This window comes from Pygocentrus nattereri, chromosome 14, assembly GCF_015220715.1.
Source record: "Pygocentrus nattereri isolate fPygNat1 chromosome 14, fPygNat1.pri, whole genome shotgun sequence".
In the NCBI taxonomy this organism is placed as follows: domain Eukaryota; kingdom Metazoa; phylum Chordata; class Actinopteri; order Characiformes; family Serrasalmidae; genus Pygocentrus; species Pygocentrus nattereri.
Genome location: NC_051224.1, coordinates 30,151,172 through 30,175,233, shown reverse-complemented (window position 1 = coordinate 30,175,233; position 24,062 = coordinate 30,151,172). Strand labels below are relative to the sequence as shown.

Genomic DNA, 24,062 nt, shown 5'->3' with positions numbered 1-24,062 from the left:
CGACAATATATGTATTGCCTTACATCCTGACATTGTGTGAAATCAAACCTGCATGTGCACTGAGCATCTCTGCATGTGTGCCGGTGAGGTGGGGCATGTGTATTAGAGGAGTGTTGTTACACAGGTGTAGGAAGTGGGAGTGAGTATGAGAGTGTGTGTGTGAGTCTGTGTGTGTGTCGTTGATAATCATCTGTAAATGGAGGAGAGGACAGATGGTAATCTCACACAGGAAGTGAGCTGAGAAACCACAGGAGACACTGACCTTGCAACGCTTCTGCTTCACACTTACTGCAGCTGCGTGAAAACCTGTCAATCATTTTCATTACTCACAGATACAGACGCACACATTCACACAGTGTGGCCTACCTTCCGATGTGTGTAACCTACTCTCGATGTAACAAGACAACTTATGCATGTCGATTTTACCAAGTCTTTGAACGTAGTTACTTCTAATCAGGTACGTAATGTGTTTTTTACATATATATTAAAACAGCTTTCTTACTGTAGCTACTGTTCAGTATACAGTAAAAGCGGTTTACCATTTAGATTTCTTTTAAGAGCCTAAAGGATGAAAATAGCTTGGCCAGCAATGGAGTTGGGCCTTTTCGACTTCTTAAACAGTGGCCTTTGTTTGTAACTACTAGGAATTGTTCGTTAACTGCTATGAGGCTAATATATCATGCAGTTATGACACTGAGGGATTGAAATCTGGAGCAGCTGGTAGGTTTCTAGATTATAAGTGGTTAAAACTCACTAGCATTGAGGTACTAATGTGAAATATCTAACAAAAATGCTATGCATTACCAATGTCGTAACAAAACTTCATATCTCCAAAAGATGCCTTATTGTTGCATATATGTTTTAACTGTAATGTAGGTTAGTGTAATGATGCTTTATTTAAAAGCAATTTTTGTACCATGTCCTTCATACAGCGTAGAAATGCACACAAACACTTCCAAATGGTGTAAAAGAGTATTAATAATATGTAGAAACATGGTCCTTCTGTGACAATGATGATGATGACATTATTTAGAAAACACCTGCCAACTTACAGTTGTAGAAGGTGCCCAAAGAATGATGAACGTTCTCCACAGCAGAACCAGACTTAGATTCAGTTTCAGTAAGACATTCAGTTTGCAGTCAACCATTTAAGCCACGCATATTTACCGCTTTGCTAGTTTCCTCTCGATGTCAACAAAGTGAGTGGAAGTGAGAAAGAGGAAAATGTGTTTGACGCAGCCATGCATGTCCAATCTCTGTGGTTCAACATTTTCATGGAAAGTCCTGTGCTCATGCGAAGTCTCTCAGGGCTGCTATCGCCTCTGGTGGAGTACAATTAAGATAAGATATGCATTATTGATTCCCAAATGGGAAAGTCAAAAATTCCAGAGTAGCACTGTGTATGGTACATTGCACCAGAACATTCTAAAGTATATAAAGCATTTTAAACCTTGCATGATATTCTTAACCTTGTACAATAACCTCGTATCTCCAGAATGGTCACAGAGAGGTTTGTAATGATTATGTAATAAAATATAATCCAACTTATTTTGATCTGTTGGTCATTATAAAATGTTCACACAATATTATTTTCAAATGACATTAAAAAAAATGCAGTTCAGAGATTTTGATATGTAACAATAAGTAGAAATTAATAAGTAGACATGTAAATATGAGTAAATGTACAAAGAATGGTCAGTTAAGGTCATGATTAACAAATATCTTAATATAAACTAATGTCATGTTCACATGTCATAACAATGTAGCACCTCCAAAAGGTGTGTGTGTGTGTGTGTGTGTGTGTGTGTGTTCATCATAAAATGTTCATGAAATGAAAAAAGGCTGTTGGTGTTTTCAATGAAATGTTTTCAAAACAACAGCAAACCCCCCCCCCCCCACAAAGATTACAGTTGTGAGGTTTTGATATGACAGTACTAATAAATAAACAAATAGACATAAAATAATCAAATGCAGCACTTGTAATAATGAAATGCAGCACTCATAATAACTACACATTATTGTAAACTGTTTCCATGTTTAGGTTTATTATTATTATTTAAGCATCATTGCTTATAAACTATAAAATATGAATAAAATATGAATAAATTGCAATCGGAAGTACAAGTCCAGTGACATGTAGCAAGGGGATGGTTTAATGACGGGAGTTGTCCGGTATTGAGTCCAGCTTATTCCTCATCCTGCTGTATATCAAGGCCTCTGAAGTGTCCAGGCTTTGGGCCCCCCTGCTTTTGTGAATAGGCTTTTTTTTCAGGCTGTTGTTCATTGCATTGAAAACAGTGATGTACTGCATTCATGGATGGAAATGTGTATGTTATTTCCGGACATGTTGATACATTTTATGTTTCCTTCAATTTAACAGTTATTTTATATCTTTTACTCATGTGGAAAGAATGTATGCACTTGAACTTCCCACCTAACACATATTGTATTTGTAATATCTTTTATACATTTGCACAAGACAAAAAAAAGTTTTCGCCATCATAGTCGGAGAATATTCCTTTAAGATGAAGACATGCAGCAGTTATAGCAGAGCAGAAATAATGTCACACATTACTATTAAGTCTGCTGCAGTGTATTTCAGTGCTAAGACATTACAATATGGCATATATTGCACATATATTTTGGATATGAGGACATATGTACATATATTTTTCTTCCACATGGATATAGTTAGAAATACTGTACTACAAGTATCCAATATACTGACATATATTGCGCATGTACTTTGTATATGAGGAAATATATCACTGCTGTTAGAACAAAACCTTGTATCTCCATTGCTGTCATTTTTCATTTTTTGGCATAATTTGAAAATATCTGTTGCTCCTTATATTGTGTATACATTTCATGATGAATGGACCAAAAGAAATGGACTAAAGTTACTTAGAAAAAAGTTTGGTTCCATTGATCTACATTGAAAAGTAAGGTATGTTTTTTCCTTCTCCTGTAAAGTTACCATTTTGGAGATATGAGGTTTTGTTCCAACAGCAGCAATATGTAAATTTATTTTTCATTCATGGATGTTTATTAAGAATTTCTATGGTACCACATGACATGTTGGCATGTACTGCATATGTATTTTCGATATGAACGCGAAACTATATGTAGAGATGTTTTTCTTCCATGCAAGTCAGATTGTCAAGGTTTTTTTTTTTATCATCCAGGCTTTCATCCTGGTTTTGTCGCTTTTTACGATCTTTGAAGATCTTCATGTCTTTAACTGGGTTGACCTCGCCATAGTTTTGCTAAGAGGGAACTTAATTTGAAGGGACATGGCTGAGAAGGGCATGGCAGTTGTGGTTCATGTTTTTTTGTTTCACTTCTATCCACTACCTTAGAAATAGTTGTACACTTTTTCACACATTTTTTCCCCCTCTAATCAGAGCTGTGGGTTTCTTAGATTTCTCTTCAGTATTATTTGTATTTTTATTGATATACTTGTCATTTGTCGATTTTAACATCTTCATATTTAAAATCTTTCAAAGTGAAATCCCTGATGTTATGAATCCCTTTGAATTCCCAAGCTTATTACATCTTTATTACACTATATTAAATCCCTTATGTAATCAACCGTTTGCATTCCCAAGCTTATTACATCTTAATTATACATAAGTCCCTGATGTTATCAGCCTCTTGAGTTCCCAAGCGTATTACATCCCTGTTACATTGTTATAAGTCATATTAATTAGTATTTACATAAAATAGTTATACTTAGTTATTAAAGAGAAGACAGGAAACTTAGACCTACGGGCAAGTACTGGTCATTTGCTCAAATGAATTCAAAGCAGCTAATAATTCATACTTAACAGAGGCTGAATGCTTCACAATTTGTTTTGGTTTACATGTACATGCTGTGTCATACTAAAAGTATGGAATGCATGTAGCTCATGTATTTATTGCTAATTATAAATGGCTTCTTTGGAAGTGCACTTCATCCTTAACCACTTCTTCAGAGCCTTCTAGAGTGTCGTTCTATATTATTATGTCCACAAAGCATGTTATCGTTGTGCATGTTATCATTGTTTTTCACCAAAGCATCATTCCTTTGTTTAATACAATGAAAACAGCTAAGATGGGAGTTTTCCTCTGTACTGTGGTATTGACAGACATATCAGTCTCTCAAAAATGCCGATAATTTAACAGTTATTCACATTTTTTTAAAACAAAACTAAGCTTGTTTGCATGGTTTTCAAACAGTTCTTTAAAAAAGCTAACTTTTAACACTAACAATTTAACTGTACAATTTCATTTCTAATATCATGCAATATACATTTTTCCACATTAAATTCTGTTCACACTTCATTTAGATTTTTTTTCTCTTATGGATGATCTATAGATGCTCAAATTAGTCACTATAAATTATCTGGAGATACACTTTAAAAAGTTTGTAAGTTAAGGATTAGGTTAAGATTTAAATTTAAGGTTAGGTTTAGTTTTAGGAGAGTTTTGAATTAAAGTTCATTTTGGTTTTGTTTTCATTTAGAGTTCAGTTACATTTTATAGGTACAGTTAGTACATGGTACATAGCTAAAAATAAGTTAAATGCAGATAATCACTTACATAAGACATCTTAAGTGAATTTGGGCTTTAAGTTTTCCTTTAAACCACATAAAATCTCTCCAGGGAAATATCTATAGCGGTAAATTGAGTCTGATGCCCTACATCTGAGCTTCAGCACAGTTTTTACAGTTGCAATTATTTGAATTTAGCTTAAAACAAATATGTAAGATACTTTATGCAAGCAGTTAAAAGTGTATCTCTACATAACAGCTGGATTCAAAATAAATCTTCAATGAATTGCATGGCATTTTAAAATCTGTTCAGTTCATGAAACCATGTTCACAGTTTTGTAATGTATGAGTAAGAGTAAAAATATTCTATAACCTTAAAAATGTATTTAGCCATTTTTCATTAAGCTTCTAGACAAGCATATGCTCCTGTTTGCATGAAATGAGGACCGCAAATTACGAGCGGCCCACCATGAGTTTCCTTAGCGTGCTGGCAGCGAGGGGACACTCTTACACACAAGAAAGCAAAGCAAGCTGATGTTTGTGTGGTTAGGGTCCAAACATTTTGTTGTGTCAATGTGAAATGTAAGAGAATGTAAGGTCAACATGTATCAGATGTTTATTCTTGAAAATGACTGACCAACCAAGCATATCTTTGATTGTACTAGGCCTTCACATGTCAATTTTAGTGCATCTGAGAATTTTCCCCTTCATATGAAATGGTACCCTGCTGTCATACATCTCCTAAAAATTCAAATATTTCCAGATTATTCCCAAGCTATAATAAGGTATAGCGTCACTTTAGCATTGAAAAAAAAACATTCTGGAAAGGCTTTTTAAAAAATGTTTGTATTTAAACCTTACAGAAACTATAAAGATACAAAATATTACACATTTGTAGATTTTGTCCAATAATGTCATCTCAAATCATTTTTTAAATTGTTAAAATTATTTAGTTTCTCCTTGAAACTGATTGATTAAACAAGCAAGACTTCGGAGGCCAGATTGCATTGCCTCTACACATGTTGATGTTAATGTGTCTTTTACAAACAATACTGAAGTTTGAGCAGCATTTGCCATATTTGTGAAGATAATGGTAAATTCTTCCAGGCCAAGACACCCCAGTTAGTGAACAATCAATGCAAATGATTATATAATTCTATAGTCTACACTCTTTAAAAAGATGATTCTTCAAGGGGTTTTAGTAAAGAAAATGGTTCTATGTAGAACCGTAACTACTCAATGAACCCTTTGCATGATTAAAGGGTTCTTTGCATTATGAACACGTTCTTCAGATTGATGGAGAATGTGTTGTAGATGGTTCTATATAGGACCCTTTTTGAAAACAAGTACATAGTATCCAAAAGGCTTCCACTGTTGTTACAAGCCAACGAACCCTTTTAGGTACAATATAGAGCCCTTTTTGCCAAGAATGTACTATACAATATTATACTATAATGTAATAGCATAGCAATGCAACTGTATATTGCACAATACAGACTATATTAAACAAGTCTAGTCTATTACACTCAAAGTGACATAAAAAAGTGGCATAACTGTACATTTCAGTGTTCTTTGCTTGTCTCTGGGGTGATACCCTCAAGAGCATCTTCAGTTAGGTAGCATAATTGTACCATATTACATTGCCATTTTTATTGGTTCATTTTGCATTAAGAAACATGTATGCACCATTCCCGTATGAAAGTAATATAGCATACTTTTAAACTTTGTTCAAAATACACAAGTAGAGGGGAATTCCACCAAGTTTTTTTTTTCCAAAATATATGCAAGACCACATTGTGAATTCCACCAATTTCTCAAAATGTTCATGCAATTCAATCACTCAGATGTGAACAAAGTCATTGAAATGGTGCATTGTGGAAACAATTTTCCAGCTCAAGTTTAGTTGTGGTGTTAGGAACCAGAAGCATTCATATGTAATGCTAATAATGGTAAATAGTTTTCTTTGAGTACTTTTTGAGTTTTGCCTTAGAACACTCTACATGTACATGTGTGTTTCTGCTATGAATGTATTTTAAGAAACATATTTTAGGCCATATTTTAACGTTATCTCAAACACAATTTCTCAGACATGAGATAGCCTATTCATAAACTTTTCAAGTAATAACTTCCTGTGAGGTAACTTACAGAGGCATTAAATTCAGATGTCTGGTTGCTATCGCCACCACTGGGAGTAGTTTTGACAGGTTTTTTCTAAAGCAGAGCATTTCAGTTGAAAATTTTTAAACATAAGATTGGTGGAATGGCCATTCAAGTGAAAAGAAAGGTATTCAGAGCAGTTTCCTATGGAATGTATCATTCTAGAGAAAATGACCAAGTCAGAATTGCTTACATGGCGGTGATAGGAACTGGACATCTGAAGAGTCCAATGCCTCTTCAACCTCACAGAAATCTGAATATGAAATGTTTACAACACCACTGCCTGATGTCTGAGATATTGTGCTATACTAGTTTTGAGATAAATTATTAATATAAAACATTTTAGATTTTGAATGTATTCAAGGTGGAGGAGTATATACAGGGCATTATAAGGCAAAATAGTCTCCAAAATTATGTAGAAAAGCCCCAGAAAATACATTTAGGTTTTAAATAGCAAATAAAGTGTATTTATGTTATAGACATTGTGACCTTTGGTTTGTATCACCACCACTGTAGAGAAATCAGTAGTTCTCTTTAGAGTTAACCATTTCACTCCAGACTACTCTGAATAACTTGTTCATATTTGAAAAACTGTAATATAAGGATCATAGTTCGGACTTTAAATTGTGTCCGTAGTGACATGAAAATGTGAGACAGCATTTTATTTTAGAAAAATAAGCTCTAAATAAAAACACTAAAATAAATCTAAATCTATAAAATAAAAAAAATAATAAATAACCAATCTTATCTTTAAAAAATACAAAATAATTGTTTAGAGTTAACCATTTCATTTTCATTTCATGGGTTCAAGTGTGGACATATGAACCTCTGTTGTAATCATAGAGGTGTGAGTTATTGTGTGGAGACTGGTCAATGAACATAATTTCTTGTTCACTTTATTCTTGTTCTGGCTGAAGTGTTACTGTGTGCAGAGAGGAAAAGGCTATGTGTTTTGCAGCCTCGGCTTTTCACAGTCTGGAGGATGCAGCAGGAAACCGCACTGAGTGAAATGCTAAAATTAGAGCAGTAGATGTTTGTACATCAGTACAGCTGAGAGAAAATGAGACTCAGCCAGACTTTTGAATTACTTCACATCAACTTTTCCCATGTGTGGTGCTTTACAGTCTTTCCAGTGAATGTAAAAGCATGTGACACATGTTTGTACATGTGTGTTTATTTGTGTCTTTATGGATTTTCAGTACAAAAACCAAAGAAAACAGGGCTATAATATAATGTCAGCACCAACCAAACATTTGATTGCTTTTAAAAACATAAAAGCATAAAAGCATTTCTTTTAGGTTGTCGTTGTGAAGGTAAGGGTGAGGTTTAGAATTAGGCTTTGAACTTACTACATAGGGCCATAATATGGCTAAAAAGTATGTGGACAGCTACCATCACAGTTCTCTGAGTTTTAGAACATTACATTCTAAAACCGTGGGCATTAATATGGACTTGCACCCCAACTGTCCCTTGCAGCTATACCAGCCTCTACTCTTCTATGAAAGCTTTCTACAAGCTTTTGGAGTGTGCCTCACAAATGGCATTTCAGGTGTTTAGTGGGGTTGAGGTCAGGGCTCCATGCAGGCATCTTTATGGATAGACATGCAGGAACAGTAAAGGGCCTTCCCCAAACTGTTGCCACAATGTTGAAAGCATAAAATTGTATAAAATAGCTTTACACACTGCAGGATTAGCATTACCCTTCACTGGAAATAAGAATCCCAAAGCCCATTATCCCTCCTCCACCAAATTTTATGATTAGCATCATGCATTCTGGTATGTATTGTTCTCCTGTCATGCACCAAACCTAGATTAATCCAACGGACTGATATAATGAAGTGTCAAAATGTTACCAAGTAATAACTATTGTGATATTTTGGTAACGCTTTACTAGAACTCTACTACATAACAAAGACATGACCATGACTTTAAATTTATCACAGCAAAATCATGTTACCAGCTTTCTATGGCAATCACATAATCAATTTGAAACATGCATAAAATAAATGCATTAATGATGTAAAATGAAACCATACTTGGTGATGTTTAATACTTCGTGATATGTTCGTGAATACATTTGATTCTATTCAGGCAATAATCAGCCTATGCTACTACAAATAGTAAGCCTACACAAGAGAGATCCCATTTACATTCATTATTGGTCAAGGTGTTTAGCTTTTAGCCTTAATTTGTTGATTCATATTAAATGTATGCAAATTACAATTCAAATTGTACATTAAGTATTCACTGTAGTGTTCAACTGTGTAGTAACATTACAGTAATGTTACTCTTTTGCTTATTCTTTGTTCTACAGTAACACTGCATGGTGCTTTAGTGTTTTAGTGAAGCCTTAGTGAAAGTATGGGCCTAATAGCTCTGTTTCCAGCAAGACATATTACAACAGTGAGCTCATTGTAAGCTTATTTCAGGAAAAAATGCCATCCAGTGAGTGGCAAAAGTTCAGTGTAATGCATGTGAAGGTAAAAATAGATATTTGCATCAATTTTCCTAAACATTACTAATGGATCAATGATGAATGCTAAGTTTTTTAAATACCATCTACTTATCTTTGTATTTTTTTCCCTGGAAATAAGTATGGAATCAACACTGATCTATACAATCAACTCTGATATATACTTAATAAACACTGATGTATTTAGAATGAACATTCATATATGGACCATTCTGCCAAACGATGAAGGTCAGAGTAAAAGACATATTTCAGACTTTTATCTGATTTGGACTTTAAACTATAATCTTTTTGCTTTGAGTGACTTAATAAATGAATATTATGTTTATTTTAATTCAAATAAATCCATCGTGTTACTATCAAAACAATCATAACACTACCAAAAATGAACCAAATATGTTCATAGCAGCAATTTCATTGAATTTTGAGCATAATTCAAAAACATTAGCCAGTACATGACTAGCAAACACAATGTGGAACAGTTATACACACATACAATCATGATATTTTTCATTAAAACACAAAAAAAAGTTGACTTAATTGCATAAAATACGTGTTTAAGTGGTGACAATTACTGAGGCACATGTATTCTAAAACAATGGTAGCTAACTGTAAATGTAAAGGTAAATGTCTGAATGTCTGTCCTCATGTGGCCATGAAGGACAGAGATTCAGTGCAGGGGCATAGCTAAAATAATAATAATAATTATAAACTAAAACTGTTTGCGTTTCAGTATTTTTTTAGTAAAATGTTGTTATATATTTTGCATATATTTTGGTTTTTCGATCTGAATATACATTACCAAATTGTAAGGCAAATTATTCAGTAACTGCATGAAATAAAAGCACATTTCTATTTATTTATATTGTCTTTTTGTAAAAGCTCCCCTCAAATGAACAGAAAATGTTTTATGATCACACACATATTGCTATATGCTTACAATTTACAGCTGAAAGCCAAAGACGCTCTTTGTGTTATTTCATAAAAATATTTTACATAGTATATCACTGAAGAGTATAATCCAGATTTGTGGAAAAATGGGTCGAATATCAGTAAACAAAAAGTTCAGATTTCATCCATCCATCCATTTTCCAAGCCGCTTCTCCTTCAGGGTCATGGGGTGGGGGTGTGCTGGATCCTATCCCAGCACGTAGGATACACCCTGGACAGGTCGCCAGTCCATCGCAGGGCAGTCAGACACAGACATTCACTCACACTCTCACACCTAGGGGCAATTTAGCATGTCCAATTGGCCTGACTGCATGTCTTTGGACTGTGGGAGGAAACCCACGCAGACATGGGGAGAACATGCAAACTCCACACAGAGAGGTCCCCAGTCACCCGGCCAGGGAATTGAAACCAGGCCCTCCTCACTGTGAGGTGACAGTGCTACCCACCGCACCACTGTGCCGCAGTTCAGAGTTCAGCTTCTTCAAATATAAGTTAAAATTACATTAACTATCTATTTGACTAGAAAGAAGACAGTTAAAGTTCACCTATGAAACCCACTTTTTTAATGTAGCTTATGAAATATGAAAGTTATGAAGAATATGACGAAATGAATTTTAGAACCAGCGGTGGTTCAAAGGAGCATAAGAGGCTACAAACATTATAACAGATGATGAATCTAAATCTTTTCTCTTTTAAGCTTCACCTTAAAAAACTAAAAAGCCTTTTAAAAACAACAATAAAAAATATAAAAATGAAAAACATTAGGAATTAGTTTAAATTGAGGGGTTAGGGTTTGTTACGCCAGCAACAGAAAGTTTTTGTAAATATCAAATATCAAATTTTCAAAATAAAGATATTTTGAAAATATCTATGGTCTGAATACTTTTTAAATTATTTTTGTTAGTGTGGGACCACACTTTGAACAAATTCTGTAAAATGGTTCATATATTGAAAGAACATGATTCCATGTGTCAATATCCATTTATATTAATGTTCAAGTTCAAGTAATTTACTTTTTGTTTGTTTTGCATGTGGGGAAATAGCCCATGTTGTGTAGTTTAACTCAAAGGTTTCAGTTTATTCTATTTTTATATTTCAGAAATACAAATAGTTGTCATATAGAATACTGTTTGACTCAATGTAGAACACATTAAAGCATTTGCTCAAGGAAAATCAAGAAGACTTCTGATCTGTTATTTATCATTTTGTAGAACTCATGGGGCAGATCCACCTGACAAACCACTAAACAGCAGAAGCTCAAGCCAGCTCCAAAATTATTTGTCACCTCTTCAGGTCAGCACACCAAACTGCAGTCCAGTTTAATTGAATCTACAATGTTCAAATAAATGTTTTCAGTGCTTAATCTGATAACAGTTTGTTTTATTTTTCAGCAAAACTTTCTTAAAGCAGAAGCTTAACTTGGCCTTCAATGGAAAACATCCCCTGAAAAAGGTACAAATGTCCAGACACACATACAGGATGTATTTTGTATGGTTCCAAGTAAAGCAAAGTGAACTCAAATCTTTATTTTAGTCTACAAATGTTCATTAATAACCAGCAGATAATGATTTATTTTGAAGTAGCACAAAACTCTCTTGCAATTTTTAGAGGAATTGTGCTAATAATGTTAATACACTTCATCGAGTCATTTTACTATCATTTTAATTTAAGCCTATTAGTTTCCTGAAACTGATTGTGAGTCATCAAGATAATATGATTAATAATAAACAGTGCTTTTTAGCTGGTGGTTTGATTATGGTTGTTTTTTGTATCTACCTTGAGTGAAAACAGTGGTCACTGTCACTTCAGTGTATGCTCTGTTCTCACCAAAATGTTGCCTCACATTCACAGTGTTCTAGGTTGTCCTCCCATCACTCTGTTGTTAATTGTTATCAGGACATTGCAAACACTATCGAGTGTTTGAAAAGCAATGTGGTTGATATGCAGGTTCTTTTTTAGCTGGTGGTTTGATGGTGGTTGCTTTTTAGATCTGTTTTATTTATTTATGCAGTGCACATTAGGGGACAGAGAGTGACCACAATGGTCAGTGTTATTTCCAAGAAAGGCTTTGTTTCTGAACACAGTAAAGTGTTTAAAGAGCCAAGTGTAAGTGTAATATGTAAGACACTTATCACCAGAAAGTTAAAAAAGTATGTTAAATGCAAATTAAATCTATCCAGATTGAACTGTATTTAAACAAAAACATTTACCTTATCAACGTCATTGTTTTGTGTAAAAATTCTAAGTTGATTCTGAAATTGGGGCCTGCAACATGTTCTAAAAAAGTTGGGACAGATTCAGAGTGCTGTGAAATGTTCAAAAAACATTTTAAGCAGGTGATGCAATCATGTTTATATAATATAAAGAGAAAGAACCTAAAACGGCCTAATCCTTTATAAACCTTAGCATATAATGCAACAGTTTAAGAACAATGGTCCTCATTCACCAATATCTTCCCTAAGCTTTTTCTTAAGTTTGTTCTTGAGAAAGGCCCTAAGAAAAAGTCTAGATTTGTGCTCTTATGTAAGTAGATTCTTTTCTGCTCTAACAAATCCCAAATAAGAAAACACAGGTGAATGCCAGAATCTTCATGAAAACTGCATAAGTGAGTTTTAAGAAGAAATTTCTTCTTAAGAACAATTGGTGAATGAGGATGATTATTCCTCCACTAGAGATTGCAAGAATTTTAAGTAATTCACGCTCATCAAAAGATTTAATGAAACTTGATAAATATCTACATATAAAGGGCAAGGCGAAAAACTACAACCGAATGCCTGCAACCCTTAATCCTTCAGTCAGCGCTGCATTAAAAATGGAATTCTTATATGATGGATATCACTGCAAAGTCTTGATAAAACATTTTCAATAAACTGTGTTCATCACTGCATCCACAAATGCAAGGTAAGACTGTACTATGCACAGTAGACGTCATATATCAGCAACGTCAAAAAAACACTGCCGAATTCTCTGGGCTCAAGTTCAGCTGAAATTGACCGATGCACAGTGGAAATATGTATTGTGTTCTGATGAGACAGTATTTCTGATTCTTTATGCAGAAAAGAATCATCCAAATTGTTAACAGTGTTCAGCCAACTTGTGTCATGATATGGAAATGTATCAGTGGGTAACTTAGCACATCTGTGACAGCACCTTTTTACAAGAACCTCCATGGTTATTGCAAAATGACAATGGCAAAGAACATTCTGCATGTGCTACAATAGTATGGCTGTGTAACCAGAGAGTGTGGGTGCCAGGGGGTTGGCACAGACTAATTGAGATGTTAACTTGTCAACTTTAATGCTCAATGATGACGCTTTAGGCTTGGTGTTGACTAGTTGCTCATCATGTGATTGTGACCCTAACAACATGAACACCTTAGAGAAAAGGAGTCTGGTGATGTCACAGCCATCTGTGGCCAGAGGTTCAAGAGAGCACAATTAGACTTGTTCTCTGGGAGGGTAGGATGGCCCTCCTTCTCCTACCATCACTTAGCACAGGCATCTGTCAGCTGACATAACAAAACTGGTGGTTGGCGCTTTCCTCCGAGTGCATTAAGCTGTCCAGTGATGTTAGTGGTGGTTCGAAAACATTGCTTCACAGATCACAGAGGAAATCCTAATTGGTGGGTGGAATTGGATGTGACTAACTTTGGGGGAAAATTGGAAAACATCAAAAAAAAACTGAATTCATGCAACCCCAAGTAAAAATGTATGGTACATACAAACACTTCCACACAATTCCACTTCAAAAACTGAATCAATTGGTGTGTTCAGTCCCCCCAAAAATTATTAAATTCTGGGAAAGGTAATGTAACACACTGGAAACCTTGCTTTTGTCCCAACTTTTTTTAAACATGTTGCAGGCATTATATTTGAAATTAACATTTATTTACAAAAAAAAAAAAAACAAACAAAAAAACAAGCAACTTTCATAAGGTAAAACATTATACAGCAAGTTTTAATACTGTTGTGACGAATCCACAGAAACCAGACGCTCGTGGATATACAAGACAACAGCATTTTAATAACAGCAGGCAAACAAATTAGAAAAGGGCAGAGCAAAAGATGAAGTCGGAAAAACAGGCCAAAAGGTTCAAAAACACAGATCAGTCAGAACGGACAAAAGTACAAAAAGGGACGAAGCAAAATGCAGAATCGGAATAAACAAAGCAGTGGTCAAAACATGGAATACAGGCAATCAGATTACGAACGCTCAGTTGTTCACAAAGAAACATTACCTTGCACTTAACCAAGGCTTATAAAGTAAACTACCCTGTCATATAACAAAATACACAGGTGATACCATTTAGTATTTTGGGGGAGTGAGAGCCCTGATTGGAGCACGAGAGAGAGTCAGAAGTCACATGAGCCCCCATAGAACTGCGGGCAATGGAGTCCCTGTCAGAGTCTGAGTCTGAGGAAAGTTGCTCAGTCACGTGATCTCCCAGAGGAGTCTCTTTAGGAGAGTTTGCAGAACGCGTGACTGTTGTCAATGTCAAACAGAATTGACTAATTATTGTTTTCTGTGTTTTTTTTTGTTGATGTTGTTTTTATTTGTTTGTTTTTGGCATTTCAGATACTGTAAAATGAAATTAAGTGAGATTTAATCTGTGGAATGGAGTATTTAATAATAACAGGCTTCAGATAGCACTACAACATAATAGAATGATATGAACAAGCATACTCCAAATGCCCTCACACACTATGAGAAATAAGAAATTATATCAACAACAAACAAACACCAAAAACATGAGCAAACATTTGTTTGGCATGCTAAACTGTAAAAAAAACATTTAATTTAAAATTTTAATGTAACATTAATTTCAGGTATTTTCCTTCTTGAGCTCCCAATTGGGAATACCTGAGATTTTCTAAAGGAAGAAATGGCTGGTGGGATTGTGTGATGGAAAGAGTCTCATTTAGTAAGAAAGTTGAAAAACAACATATTTTGTTTATATATAACTGAGATTCAGGACATAAAAATGTGAATTAGGAGATTTGGGTGAGACTTGTGGGAGACTTGAGATTTGGGTGAATTCAAGATTTGTCAAGATCACTTATCACAAGAAACGCTATGTGATAATTTATGCTATAATATGAATTTGAACTGCTTTTCATTTTTGTAGTGCATTCTTATGCATGTGGAGAGAATCTAGAACATCCTCCCACCATTCACACTGTTCTACAAAGTTCTACTCCATTCACATCATTCTAGAATGTTCCCCACCATTCTCAATGTCTTAGAATGCTTTCCCTTCTCTCCTATTCTCAATGTTCTCCCCCTCACACTATTCTAGAACATCCACATGCACATTCTAGAATGTTTACTCCATCCACGGTTTTAGAATGTGTCTCTTCATTCACTTTTACTTCTAGAATGGTCTTCTCAATTTTAAAATGCAACACCCCCCTTACATGGTTCTAGAACATTCTCCTCTATTCACTCTTTTCTAGAAGGTTCTCCTCATTTGCACTGTTTTAGGAAGTTCTTAAACATTCACACTATTGAAGGATGCTCTCCCCATTTCACTCTGTTCTAGAATGTTCTCCATTCACACTCTTCTAAAAGGTTCTTATCGTTTGCAGTGTTCTACAATTCACACTTCTCAAGGATGTTCTCCCATTTCACTTTGTTATAGAGTGTTTGTCTCCATTCACACTCTTCTAGAAGGTTCTTCTCATTTTCTGTGCTTTAAAATGTTCTCCCCATTTCACTCTGTTCTGGAGTGTTCCCATCTATTCACAGTCATTTTGAAGGTTCTCCTTATATACACTGTTTTAGAATGTTCTCTAATATTTATACTACTCAAGGATGTTCTCCCCATTTCACTCTGTTCTAGACTGTCTGTGTCCATTCACACTCTTCTAGAAGGTTCTTCTCATTTGCAGTGCTTTAAAATGTTCTCCCCACTTCACTCTGTTCTGGAGTCTTCTCCTCCGTTCATACTTGTTTTGAAGGTTCTCCTCATATGAACTGTATTAGAATTTTTTCAAATATTTACACTACTCAAGGACTTCACTCTGCTCTAGAATGTTCTTCTCCAGTCACACACTTCTTGGAACCATACAAGGTTCTCCTAATTTCCAGTGTTGTGAATGGGGTCAGGGGTGGCACAGTGGTGCATTGGGTAGTACTGTCACCTCATGCCAAGAAGGACCTGGGTTCGATTCCCCAGCTGGGTGACCAGGGTCCTTTCTGTGTGGAGTTTGTATGTTCTCACTATGTCTGCTTGGGTTTCCTCACACAGTTAAATTGCTCCTAGGTGTGCGTGTGGGTCTGAATGTATATGTCTGTCTGCCCTGCGATGGACTGGTGACCTGTCCAGGGTGTATCCTGCCTTCCACTCAATGACTGCTGCAATAGGCTCCAGCTCCTCCTTTGACCCAGAAGGATAAGCAGTTTAGAAGGTGTATGTGAATGTAGTCAGATACCTACAATCTGGAAAACATCCATCTATTCCAAAATTGAAAAAAGCCAAGGAATTAATTGAGATTAGACCGGTTTCTCTCACATCCCTTGTTTTGAAAAGATATGATTGTCTCTCTTATTGGTAGTAAATTAGATCCTTTGCAGTTTGCCTACCAAGTGTAGAGTGTATAAGCACCTCGAGAGACCTAAATCTAATACTTCTATTTGCTGATTTTTCTTGATCTTATAATAAGACACAGCCTCAATTTTTGATAGAATGACTGGTCTCTTATTTTAAATTACCTGATCAGCTGTTGGAGTTGCTTTTAGATTTTTTGAGTGAATAAGGTCATTAAGCAAATTCGCAAATTTGGGTGAACAGACATATGTCCAGCACCATGGTCTGAAATAGGGTCAGGGTTGTGTCCTGTCCCCTTTGCTTTTTATTATGTACACAGAGAGCGGCAGGAGAGGGCAGCTGTCTTGTAAAGTTTTCTGATGATACTGTACTACTGTCTCTTCTTCAGGTTTCAGAGTCAGATCATGGTTGTGCCCTACCGGCTTTTGTTACATGGTATGACGAGAACTTTCTTAACCTTAATGTGTTAAAAAATAAGGACCTAATCATCGATTTCATCATCGAAATCATTGAAAAAGAAGGAACCAAAAAGCTAGTATCATACATGGAGAAGAGGTACAAATTGTGGATGGTTATAAGTACTTCAGAACAGTATTTGACTCCCAACTAAAATTAGATGCAAATCCAGAGCTGGTTGTTAAGATGGGTCAAAAAAGATTTCATTTATTTCTTTTCATGCTTGTAATACAGTGTTGTGCAATTTTTAGGGCTGTCAGTGAGGGACAATAATAGCCTGAATGGTATTGTAAAAATCTGTTCAAAGATAATTGGAGTCCAACAGAGAGACCTGGACTCCCTGTGGGAGAAACAACTGGCTCAGAATGCAAAAGGAATTATCAGTCAATCTGATCATTGATCAGTTATATTATGCTCAGTAGAACAAATCGCACCTCTTTTTTTATTCCTTCTGCTATCAAGCTTATAAATGAGGATAATAGTCTTTTTAATGGCTTCAACTATTTATGGTCTCCTTGCATTGACTCCTTATTTTTGTATTTAAGTATGTGAATTTGTTGTCTCTGACATACATAACTGAAGAGAACCTTCTAGTTTAGTTCAGTTCTTTATTTATCTCAAAAAGGGTAATTCATTTGCAGTTTTCCCCATCCATACACACAACTATATATATATATATATATATATATATATATATATATATATATATATATATATATACACATACCTAAATCTCACATGAGACTTCTACTTTCTGATTTTTCTTTACCTTTCAATAAGATGCAGCCTCTTATTTTAAATTACCTGATCATCTTTTGGTGTTGCCTTTAGATTTTTTGGAGAATTGAGAGAAGACAATTATATATAGTTGTGTGAATGGACGGGGAAAGCTGCAAATGAATTTCCCTTTTTGGGATAAATAAAGAACTGAACTGTTCTCCTTTCCTCTTCCTCTTCTAGAATTTTAGTTTTTAAACATTCTCCCTATTTCACTCTGTTCTAGAATGTTCTCCTCCATTCATACTGGTTCATTTGGTTTATTAGAACATTGAAACACTATCAATATTCAAACCTTGCTGTCTGTTTGAGAATATTTGGTCAGTACATGTGCTTTGACTTTTTAGGAAACAATTCAGGAAATTAGGAAATCTTCATTTTTTGGTTTGGAAATTCAATTGGACTCGATTTGACATTTATTTTGGTACAACATATACAAATGTTAGTTAAACTCCTAATCAGCTGTAATTGTTAAGGAGCAGCTTTAAATGGTAAAGCATGGTAGGTATTCACTGCACGTAATTGGAAACGGGTGATGTTTTGATTCCTCCAAAATCAATGGTGTCAGCTCAAGCAGTTTACTGAAACTAATCCAGGTCACTGTGTGTGTGTGTGTGTGTGTGTGTGTGTGTGTGTGTGTGTGTGTGTGTGTGTGTGTGTGTGTGTGTGTGTGTTTTCTGGTCAGTTGCAGAGAGTGAACAGAAATGTGTCTCCATTGAAAATGGTGAGTAATACTGCCTCTCTTTTTCTCTGTAACTCGCTCTCTCTCTCTCTCTCTAAAAACAGAGCAAAAATCCCACAATATTTTGAAGAAGCTTCTTTATTAGTATAATAAAACAGATGTCACATGACAAATAATCCCCATTTCTGAGGATTCTAATAAGATACTAAGGAAAATGGAATTTTGTCCATTCTGTTGTCCACTGTTAAAAATAACAGTATAACGTCAGAAACCACGTAATTAAGCCTATTTCAGATTACTTAAAGAGGAATTTTAACATTTTTTCAAGATGTCTGCATAATTTGTCAGTTCAGAGTGGTTTGATATGAAAGGCTTCATTTGAGAAACATACACAGTCAGAACTGTACTGTAGATGTGCCCTGGTTCTTATCACCACCACTGTAGACAGTTTTGACTCAGTTTCTCTAGAACGACACATTTCTCATCAAACCACCCTGAATGATTTTGTTTACATCTCAACAATTAGTGTGCAGTGAAAAATCAATGGAAAGTCCCTCTAACAGCTCGACGTGGTTTAAGATAAGTGTGTGATGATTTAGGTGTGCAATTTGCTGCTGTAACATTTCCTTACATTGGCCTAATAGCTCCAGGGCGAAACTTTAAAAGCAAACTTTGGATGCTTTGTGTGTAGTTTTTACAGGCTTGTATCTACATTAATGGGAACTTATAAGCCTGAAACCATGAATGCATATACCTCCAATACAAATATGGGCTTTACCAGTTTTCGAATTTACCCAGGGCTTAATTTATAAAGGATGATGTCCTGGAACAGTAGCCATGTTTACATGCAGCATAACCCTAATCCATTAATAATCCAACAAATAGCTCAATTGGAATAGAATACGTCCATGTATACACCTCAAATGGAATAGTCTAGTCCGACTGAGGCCATTCAGAACACAATTTTTATTTGATTGATTGAGGTGGGTAATGCTGTAAATAATGAGTTAAATAGAAGAATAAGAAGCCATGTAACACCTGATTCCAATTCCAGTCCTAAATGGAATGGGTAAGTGAAAGTTCATAGTGAAAGTTTATAACATTTAACATGCGGAGCAGAAACTGGTCTGCAGAGGAGACAAAGTTTATGCTCTGACAGCAGTGGGACAGACATCCAGCTTATGTGTCTCAAAACACAGCGTCTTCCTCTCGGCCTTCTTTAATACATGTGAAGTACATTTTTCTGCCATAATTTGAAGATTCGTCTCATGCTGACTGGACTAATATGATGCTCATCATGTTAACATTTACTCTAAGTGGTTCTCTACGCATGCATGTCATTTTGGATCTCATTACTTATAGCATGCATGTAAACGGAGATTTTCCATCAGATTATTGAATAGAGTGTACATATAAAGACCTATAAATAAGTGAAAATCATAAAGAAAAAGAACTTTGAAAAACATGTCATGTCTTCAAAATCCTCTTTTTGATACTGACCAGTCAGAATTTCATGTTAACCAATAACTGTAACTATAAGATGTTTGATAAGCATTTCAAACTTGAGAAAGAGGAAAACAGGAGTCTTTCAGGACCATCATTGCAAGGTAATTGTGGCTAGGCAAAAAACTAACCCACTACGTTTTTCACATGCTTTAGTTGTTCATGTTTTTAAGCTTAATGAAACTAAAAAGGCTACATCAATTAACAGTGTGAATGCATTACTCTGTATTGGATGGATGAATGTGCTGTATGTGGCTCTTCATTTTCTAATGATGTTTAGTGATTTGCTGTAAATGTAGCTCTTCTGTTGATTATCTCCAGAATCATGTCCGGCTCATTTTTTTTCTTATAAATACACTGCATCCCAAATACCACCCCAACCCACCCAGCCCCACCTCCACCCAGTTCCACTACTAAAATAGGCGCCAGGTCTGGAAAAAAAGAGGATTGGCTCTTATTAACAAAGGCTTGACTTTCTGTAATACAGCCGCCATGTAACACGTTTCAAGCCGCCCCACTCCAATATGACTAGTTTCGATTATTAGCTATGACAACCCAGTGCAGCTTGATAGCAACTTTTACAGATTGACTGTACTTCAATCTAAAGTCATTTGCTCTAATGAAATTTTTACCACAAGCATAACTGCCCCCACAACACAAAAGAATGCGTCTGTGGGCAGATCATAGGTGGATCAATTGACCAGTTAAACTCCATGGATAAAACTGATAAGTCCAGGTTAAATGGTGTTTAAGACGGCATGTGAAATCAAGCCCCCTTTAATTTCTCATGCATTCTTCTTGTGACTGATGTCTCCTTTGTCCAATAGGAACGGCTGACCAGGATCAGAGACAGACCTGATCGCTATAGCGACTCAGATGAAGGGGATTACCACATTCCAGAGGAACCTGTAACACACTTCTACCCTCTTAGAGGAAGCCAGTCAAGCAAAGAGTATGCAGGTAATGTCAGGCACAAGCAGTCAAATACAGTGTGCAGATAGCAGAAGTGGTGTGCGTCACAGAAATTTGTTTAGAATATGATTCTTTAGAAAATGATTCCCTGCTTTATACTTCCTCACATTTAGATTAGATCAGAATTCATTCAGTATGAATATGTGGCTTTAAAAGGTGTTTTAAACAGTCAATAAACAAAACAAATAAAAACAATATACAACATACTTTGGCCACAAAAATATGCTGTAGAATATTTTATTGAATATTATTATTAATATGATAAAACGATAAAATAATTCATATATTGTCTCTGTCACAGAACAAAACCATTTTTGACACTGTTTGAAAATACCAGCTGCTCTTTATATTGTGTGAAAAATTCATGATGAATGGACCAAAAGAAATGGTTCAAAATTGTTTGGAATAAAACAAATTTAATAACTAAATTAAACATTTTTTTTTCTAATAAAGTTACCTTTTTGTAGAGGTTTTGGTCAAACAGTGATGATACACTGCATAGTACAATTATCAGAGAACCTTCATTTGTTATTCTTCAATTAAAATGGCCATTAAGTACATTTCAATCATTTTTGTGTTGGACAAAAACAGAACATATATATTTAACATAAAATTGTAAGGTACACCTAAATATACTAGACATTTACATGTTTTTCAGTATTCCGTGTGCCCACCCTTAGCCTTTTTTACAGCTTCCATTCTTTTTGGGAGACTTGCTTACCAGTTTTTAAAAGAAATCTGGGATATTTTTCTACACCTTCAAAGTTCAGTCGTAGAAGTTGGTTGTATTTTCTGCTTCTCATGATCCAAGAAATTCCCATTACAAATTTAAACTCATCAGGCAGTAAAATCTCACTGCACATTTCCAGTTTTGGTGTCGTATGAAAATTCTTCCTTTCTCAGTAAGATATTCTTGACTTTACCAATGCTGTGCAAAAGTAGACAACACCCTTTATTTATTGTGTTTGCAGTCAAAATAGCCATTAAATACAAGCTGTTCTTCTTGCAGGACATATTTCTGAGGAGATTAGACATTAGATGAGAAAGAGGAAAGGAAAAAACAGAAGTTTCCGTAACTGGAGTTTAAGAAATGTATAAAATATACACAAACTAAATGGGACTCCTGGGACTCCTAACAACTGTGCAAGACCTGGTAGACCAACATAACTGTCACCATCAGATAAACAATCAGATAAAGCTTTCATCGTTGAGACAGAGGAGAAAATGAAGCTCCACTCTTTCTTCAGATCTGAAAACATGCACAGCTGTTTCTGCCCATTTTCAACACTATGAGTCTAAAAGGATGTGCAGCTGTCAAGAAGCTCTTACAAAGAAGCTTGTGGTGTTCTCAGAACAACAGACTGGCCACCCAGAGTCCAGACCTCAGCATTACTGAATGTGTGTGGGATTACTTGGACTGAGAGAAGCAGGAAATACAACCAGCTTCTAAGACTGAACTTTGGAAGTGTGGAAAAACATCCCTGCAGATTTCTTCAAAAAAACACAAAGCAAATTCCTTAAAAGAATGGAAGCTGTAATAAAAGTTGTGATGAATAAATGACCTTTTTGATTGGAAATGTCAAAAAAGATGGGTGATCTCATATTTTTGCACAGTACTGTACACAATAATGTACAGTGTTTAGTCCGGGTGGATGGATGAATAGTTTCAGACATTGCATAACTTTTACTCTGAATTCAAATTGGCTTGTCCTTATTAGATTAATCAGTTAGTTTCTTCAAATGAAGTATTTATGCAAATGAAGGAAAAAACAAATTCATCACAGCAGCTCCGTGTTTCTGCAGTTAAAAATGCAGTAACGTGAACATACTGTGCGTGTGAGGGTGTTTCTCAGTGGGATGTTGGGCATGCATGGCTGCTTGCATTTGTGTGCCAGTATGCCACATGCACAAGCTTGGTGTAATCTCTGAGCTCAATCAGAACACAGTACACAGAATCCAAATCAGAGAACCAGAGTGATAAACAGTGGATAACACAGGAATTTTTTTTTTCCTTTTTATTTGTGTTTCGCTAAGAAAGCAATGGGATGAGAGCAGGACCTTTCTTGTGTATTTTCTCCCTGTCCTGGAATAGCACATGGCAAATACAGTGAGCTCAAATCAGATTAGTATTTGTGACATGGCAAGAAAATTGCTGTCCAATTGCATGATTTGTTTTGAAAAAGATAAAAAGCAGATACCAAAGCATTAAAACGCTCATATCATGAAGGAGCTTGTTTTCCTCTCTTTGTATTGAAAAGTCTTTGACATAGTACAACCCCAATTCCAATGAAGTTGGGACGTTGTGCAAAACATAAATAAAAACAGAATATGATGATTTGCAAATCCTTTTCAACCTATTTTCCATTGAATACACTACAAAGACAAGATATTTAATGTTCAAATGGATAAACTTTATTGTTTTTTGCAAATATTCACTCATTTTGAATTTGATGCCTGCAACACATTCCAAAGAAGTTGGGACTGTGTTGTGGGTCATTCAAAAAACAGTCCAGGCTGAAATACTCCTTATAACTTCTACTTATAACTGAATAGGCAGATATATGTAAATGTGGTACTTTTTATGGCATTACAAAAATACTATTACTACTACTACTACTAATAATAATAATAATAATAATAATAATAATAATAATAATAATAATAATAATAATAATAACAACTTCCAGAAATGCATGGACTTGGGATAAATAGAATGCTTTAAAATCTTAACAATGTTTACATACTACATAAGTCTTTTATTTCTCATAATCTAAAGACTCTACACCATGTCTAGAACCATACATCCAAGCAAAACATTAAGCTAGCTCAGAGAACCAATACCATTTTTCAACAGTACAGAAAGAAAATGACTATTAAATGGACTTTGAAGCGGTTCTACAGCTCACCTCTAGCCTAAATAATATATTATAATGATCTAATATTTGTTGATTATTACTTATTAACATCTATAGTAATTCTTGTGAAGTTATCTACCCTTGCAAATATGAGGGATTC

The 24,062-nt window shown here is 35.2% G+C and overlaps 1 protein-coding gene across 2 annotated transcripts in view; it reads left to right on the top strand.

The window, feature by feature from the left end:
* The first annotated feature begins 281 nt into the window (after positions 1 to 281).
* Positions 282 to 24,062, top strand: part of LOC108431914 (cytokine-dependent hematopoietic cell linker) — a 49,842-nt gene continuing 26,061 nt past the window's right edge. The window contains exons 1-5 of one of the 2 annotated variants that reach the window (XM_017705400.2): positions 282 to 457; positions 11,322 to 11,403; positions 11,502 to 11,562; positions 18,582 to 18,614; positions 20,903 to 21,035. In XM_017705400.2, coding sequence (XP_017560889.1) covers positions 18,612 to 18,614; positions 20,903 to 21,035 — 136 coding nt within the window. In that variant the 5' untranslated portion in view covers positions 282 to 457; positions 11,322 to 11,403; positions 11,502 to 11,562; positions 18,582 to 18,611. Of the gene's footprint in view, positions 458 to 11,321; positions 11,404 to 11,501; positions 11,563 to 18,575; positions 18,615 to 20,902; positions 21,036 to 24,062 lie in introns of both variants that reach the window. The other variant, XM_017705399.2, reaches the window with a different exon arrangement.